We start from the raw sequence: 6,742 nt of genomic DNA on the forward strand, positions 1-6,742 counted from the left end.
TAATAAAGATATTTTATTTTAATTATGAAAATATTATAGCATATTTTTTAATTTTTGGAACCTAACCCTCCTTTTCATACTAGTTCTTTGTTTCGTATAACACGGATCCGCATAACACGGCAATTTTTTGGAACATAACTACCGTGTTATACGGGGGTTACCTGTATATTAGAAAAAGAGCATTTATAAAATACATATTTCAGGTGGTCACAGAAACCAATACATACAAAAATATACTGTGACTATGCCATAATCAGAGAAAAACAATACATCACAACAGATCAGACATTACAGTCATTGACAAGGAAAATAAAATCATAAACATCATAGACATATCTTTTTCAACACTTGCAACGTACAAAATATATACACTGAAAAATTAGTAAATATTCAGAATTTGCCCATAAAATTAAGCATCTATGGAGAAGAATGGATAAGATACTTAATGTGCCAGCATTCTTATCTTGCGTAATGTCATACCACACACACCACAAAAGTCTAGAAACATGAGGGCTTCACACTAGCATATAAATCAGCACACTACAGAAAGCTACTTTACTAAATATAGGCCACAGTTAGGAAATCCTTTAGTACAGTTATATACTTGAACAGCACATAAACAAAACATTTGTTTTCTGTAATTATGCATTGACTTTGGTCTAGCAAGGCTTTAAGTTCCAGTATATATGCTATGTAGGAAATACTTCACCAGCATTATAGCAATAATAATAATAATAATAATAATTTCTTAATTTTGATTTTTTTTTCTAATTTTTAAAAAAAAATTTTTAGATCATACTGCACGTATTTGGGATATTCAAACTAGTTCCTGTTTGTTACAATATCTTGGTCATGCTGGTTCTGTAAATTCAATTAGATTTCATCCTTCACAGGATCTTGTTATTACTTCTTCTGGAGATCAAACAAGTCATGTTTGGAGAGCTTCAGTATCAACAACACAGGGCAGTGAACAAACTGTAAGTTCTTACTGATAAAATTATAAATATTTTCTATATTATTAGTATGAAATATAAATACAGTTGAAAATCTTAATATATCAACAGCATTCATTTACAGATTGCTGTAATATGATTATCAACTGTAAATGTACTAGTAAATAATTTACTTCATTGTAAAATCAAGTAAAATTCTACTGAGAACATTACATGAGATTTAAATTGAATTGTCTGTTCAGTTTTTATTTATAGTAAAACCTCACCAAGTGTTAACCTGAAGTCATGTTAACTCTAAGCTATCAACAAGTCCTTGGCACAGTATGCAGGGTTTTCTGTATAATACAGTCTTATTAAGTTAAAATTGCCAGTACTTTAACTTGAACTTATTTTTTGTGTACTCTTTTTTTGATAGGTCTGTGATCTTCATTTTCTTTTATATTCCATGTGAATACAGACAATTAAGATAAAAGAAACACTATGGTTTCAAGCCAAACACTCCATCAACCTTGTGTCAAATTCCTTCATTGATATAGTATGTTACCTACCTTCTGATTGGGACAGAAAGAGGCACATTGACAACATCCTCGAAAGGCTTCTAAACTATTCTGTACATACTATTCATAGAATAATTGCATAATTGTAATTATTTTAGGATTCTTGAGATTCTTGACAGATTCTTGAGAAGGCTTGATAACAATTGTATGGGAGAAAAATTTGAGAAAATCAGATATTAAACTCATTACTTTAAAACTCTAACTCAAAGTTGAGATTTGTTTTACTTATAACTTGCTTTTATTCTGACAATATATACAGTGACTACCACAAAGTATTTAGACACCTCTCCAAAACTACAGGTGATCTGTATCCAGACTGCATGTCTGCCAGTGTTATAAATATTTCAGCACAATGCAACAACTGCTACAATTCCATGCAGTGCAGAGCTTAGACTTTTTGTGAAAGGTGAAATTATAGGTGTCATTGATGTGGAAAGTTGATTTGTGAAATCACAGACACTGCAGCACCTCAAATCAATTGTGTGTGGTGATATAGTCAGTGGAAGATGGGTCACTGATTTGGTTGGTTATCCCAATCTGGGAATGTGACCCAGATTAGGATAACCAATCAAACTGCAACCCAGGGCCATAGGGTACTGCTGTGTGAACTATAGGAAAATTACACCCAACCATGGAAAGAATGTCATGAATTCCAAATAGCCATAGGAATATCAGTCTACTAATTACACAAACACAGTCCAAAAAGAGCCCATGAGTTAGGCCAGTGGTTGGTAACATATTTTTTGTGGCACAGTCTATAGAATGATAATGAAACTTTTTCAGTACTTTAATAAAAAATAATTTACTAAAAATATTTTTAATAATATAATTTATAAGATATAAATTAAAATTTTGATATAACTATTAATAAAATGTGGAATGATCTTCCAGAGAGATTTTCATGTATGAAAAAATTCACATTTGCTCTTAACTGCTTTCAGTACAACATACTGCTGTGAGAAAACATTCTCAATGATGAAATCTATATATATATATATATATATATAAATGAATGTGTGTGTGTGTCCTTCATGCATTACCACACCGTTTATCCGATTGCCGTGAAACTTTGAGAAGTTGTTTAATATACTCCTGTGAAGGTTTCTGGCGTAGTACGATTGCCATGAAGCCTTGGGAAGTTTTTTAATACACTCCCGCAAAGGTTTCTGGTATTTATCCTAAGATAGATGGCACGCATTTACATGAGCATTCGAGCAGTGTGTGTTCAATCGATTTCAAATTGTGAAGACAATTTTCCCCCTTCAAAAAATCTCTCTATATATGCATTTGCGAACTGTTATTTACGATATTTGTAATAATTTTTGTTTAATCACTTTATTTCAACTTTCTTTTGCTNTTTGAAAAGCGTGCACAATGTAGATGCATATTACAGTACTTTCATAGTATTCAAAAGCAATGATGACAAATAAATAATTTATTATCATTTTTTTAATTTAATTTAAATTTTTTAAATTGATATGAAAAAGATAAGAAAAAAGTAATTAAATATTTATTTTATATATGCATCAAAATAGTATAAAAAAACTTAACAAAAATTTGTGAATGGTTGTCTCTTTAATCCGACTTATTCTTTCGGTAGACTTATCTTACAGCTTCAGGTTAATGTCGGATTAAAAGAATAAGTCGAAAGAATAAGTCAGATTAAAGACACAACCATTCACAAACAAATATACAGCTATAACCAGTAAATTTAACAAAAATTGTTTATCAATAAAATAATAATATAAAATGATATATTTTATAATTAAATTTAAAAAACAATAGAGAGACTATTATTTTACATGTAGGTATTTCGACAAAATTCTATGGACTTAAATTTTCATTTTTAACACGTAGAAACGCTGTTTTTTTGCATTAAAATGCTACTTCAAATTGTCTATTTTTAAAAGTTTTCTTCCCGGGGAGGAAACTCCCTCCCCGGACCCCACCCCAGTGTTGCGCGTAATATCCGTTTTCGCAAAAAATTTATCTGGCCCATTAAACCCTTATTCAGATCCGCCGCTGGTCAAGGGTGTCACGATTTTTTATTTTTCAATCGGGTGCCACTCAATGAAAAAGGTTGAAAAACACTGGGTTAACCGATGTGACGGTTAATCGGGGGTCAGATAATCAATGCTCTACTATACATTAAATTTAATTCGAGATTTGGTATAAGTACTATAAGAGATACATTCAAGAGTTGGCTGGCCAAGACATAGGGTGTAAGCTGTTGCTCTGGAGAAGATTTGGTTTCTGGTTAGACCCTCAAATTTTCATGAATAATTTGATCCAGATATGTCATGTCCTAATCATCATAACTTATCTTCAATCATGGACCTGATAGAATCTGTTATGGGCTTACAGTGAAAACTTCTTAGTGCTTGCAAGGCAAAAAGTTTTAAAAATGTTGTTTATTTAAATACTTCTAACTTTTTTATATAAAATGTATGTAATTTGTTACTTATAATAAGAACTATTCATTTTTATATCATATAAAGTAACTAACTAATTTTAATAATTTTAGATGGAGAACAAAACTTTGTTGCTTCCGTGGTAAAATCACCACTTAACGAATTGCAAGGACATACCAGTGTTGTTATTGCAGCAGACTGGTTGGCTGGAGGAGATCAGGTTATTACTGCTTCTTGGGATCGAACAGCTAATGTTTATGATATTCAAACAGGAGAACTCGTCATACAATTAGCAGGTAAGCTGTCAATTATTTACTATTATAATTATTATTAAAGGACCATTATGAATTTTATATCAAATGTAAACGAAATTGATAATGTCTTTTTAGACAATGACTTTAAACTAGGAAAAATTGAAACATTTGTATGGTAGTATTGTTAATTAACTATAGAATAAATCATTCTTAGTATAAATTACTATGATTAAATGTTTTAATAAAAAATATATATTTTGTCATTAATTGCTTTTGTTTGTGCATAAATTTTTAATTCTCATTTATATTTTTGTGTTTTGAAAACACAGAAATTTCAAAACTTTTATGAAAATATAATTACTTTTAAAATGAATAATTGGTTTCAGATGCATAATTGTAAAAATTTCAATGTCCATTCCATCACCAGAAAATTTTCCTTATTAAGATAAGGTGAGATCCTTGGTCCAGCAAGTATCTGAAAAATAATATCAGTTAGTTTTTAAATAATCTAAATTCTAAAGTGTAAAAACTTACCTTGAGCTGTATCATCAGCTTTTATAAATAAGTGTAACAGTGCCTTTTTTCAACACTTTAATTGATTTTATTTTGAATATTTTATTCATTTATTACTCAGGCTTACACTGCAATAAAAGATAATTGTTCATTATTTTTATTAAGGAAACATATGTAATTAATAGATCGATATCTTCAGTAGTATATACCAATTAGGGATTGCATTACCAGCAAATCAGTTAAAAATGCAATGATAAATATACTGGCAATTTTATATTTTTTTAACCAGTAAATTTGTTATAAATAGGTAGACATGTAATAATTTTTTGAAACCAAACATTTATTTGTATACTGTTTCACATAAATTAAAATTTTTATATTCTAGCTATTTTCTAAGAAAACAAAACTGAATTTTGCAGCATAGAAAATTAAAACAATACAAAAAAAAAGAGTTTACAACTGATCTAAATCTAAAATAAATTGTTTTAGCAATCAATGTAAATTGATAGCAATTGGAAACTCTGTTGATAGGTAACATGCAACCACTTCACAATTGGCAATCAGCTCATAGACTTTATATGGTAAACTGGACAAGTGAGAAAAGTCAGAACCCTTGTTGAAAAATTGAAAATTATAGACGAAGTAGAAGGAAATTCGTCAGAAAAAAGGGTTAATAGAGGAAATGGAACAAATTTCAGTATTCTTGACGATTTTTAAAATAGAATAAACGAACGCCCATGAGCATGCTCCATATCTTTTAGTATTACAGAAAGCCATCATATAAGCTTAACACTGGAAAATATACGTTTCATACGAGAACGAAACAATAAAAACATCGACGTCATAAATTTCCCTTGTCAATCGTTTTTTCGCATTACTCGTTTTTCTCCCAAGTCCGCCAAAAACGATAGATCGAGAATCCACTGTATTACATTCACTTAATTACTGCGACAATGATATAGCGCGTCTATCTCGCGCTATATCATTACTGCAACAGGTAGCATATAGCCCTTGAATCCTCTCTTCAAGGAGATGAACTACTTTTGGTCGAATTACTTCAACCTCCCTCTGCAACAGCTCCTTTCTATAGGACAGCGGTATGGTGGCATTCGAGTAGGAAAATTACATAATACAAGGTTACCGGCGAACACAAAATATGTTTTAAGCGGTTCTCGAGGGTGCCGATTTTAAATATTTGGTCCGTTTTTTGCGAAATTTGATTAGTTAGCAGATTACCGTTTATATTCGATTGTGAATGATACTGTTTCTTAGAGTTAGGGAAAAATATATGTTAAAATATTTAAGATATCACATTTTCAATTGGTATCTACTTGACCAATGAAATTGTGCCATTTCGTATCATTCCAGTATCGCGATAGGTAGGCTGAAATTGCCAAACTCTATCGGCCGATTGCAGAGATAGAGTTTACATTAAACGACGTTTATCAACGAACGGCCTATAGCCGTTGGCTGGCTGAACCGCAGTTTAAAATGCGTTGCAAAGACGACGATCGTCTATTTCTGACCGTTCTCTAAACGAACTTCGGAAAAACATTGGCTCTTACTTACTTCGCTATTACTCCCCTGTTTTAGGAGTCGTTCAGCCAATCGGGTTATTTCTTCGTGACGTCAGAAATGGTCGTCAGCTATATTCCGAAAGCTTAAGGCCGTCAAAATCATTGTTCGGCAATTAGTGACAATCCTTTTCCATTTCGATATTTAATTTCGTCGCCNTCTCTATATATGCATTTGCGAACTGTTATTTACGATATTTGTAATAATTTTTGTTTAATCACTTTATTTCAACTTTTTTTTGCTAATTATGTATTCACTTGAACTTCGTTGAAACCTTAACTGTACCCCGAACAACAACCGAAGTTGTAGGAAGAAATTCGCGTATTTTACCAATCTAGATATCCCCCTTTTCCAAATTTTAAAATTGACTCAAAATAATTTAAAAAGACAAATTACAATAAAACGGTTTATTATCCAACTATCAGAAATTTCACAACATGCCAAGGAAGAGAGGAAGGAGCAATTAAATAATTAAAATT

At 31.0% G+C, this 6,742-nt stretch overlaps 1 protein-coding gene and 1 long non-coding RNA gene across 2 annotated transcripts in view; one reads left to right on the top strand and one right to left on the bottom strand.

The window, feature by feature from the left end:
* The window catches only part of LOC111634152 (WD repeat-containing protein 37-like), a 40,717-nt gene that overhangs the window by 31,067 nt on the left and 2,908 nt on the right, over window positions 1–6,742 (top strand). The window contains exons 5-7 of the mRNA XM_023378861.1: window positions 793–981; window positions 3,542–3,589; window positions 4,041–4,217. Coding sequence (XP_023234629.1) covers window positions 793–981; window positions 3,542–3,589; window positions 4,041–4,217 — 414 coding nt within the window. The remainder of the gene's footprint in view (window positions 1–792; window positions 982–3,541; window positions 3,590–4,040; window positions 4,218–6,742) is intronic.
* The window catches only part of LOC111634154, a 10,156-nt gene continuing 7,968 nt past the window's right edge, over window positions 4,555–6,742 (bottom strand). The window contains exons 2-3 of the long non-coding RNA XR_002758157.1: window positions 4,710–4,816; window positions 4,555–4,650 (exon numbers count right to left, since the gene is read on the bottom strand). This is a non-coding gene — a long non-coding RNA (uncharacterized LOC111634154). The remainder of the gene's footprint in view (window positions 4,651–4,709; window positions 4,817–6,742) is intronic.

The sequence above is a fragment of the Centruroides sculpturatus genome, unplaced genomic scaffold, assembly GCF_000671375.1.
Source record: "Centruroides sculpturatus isolate CEXI.00-Female unplaced genomic scaffold, Cexi_2.0 scaffold649, whole genome shotgun sequence".
Taxonomy (NCBI): Eukaryota; Metazoa; Arthropoda; class Arachnida; order Scorpiones; family Buthidae; genus Centruroides; species Centruroides sculpturatus.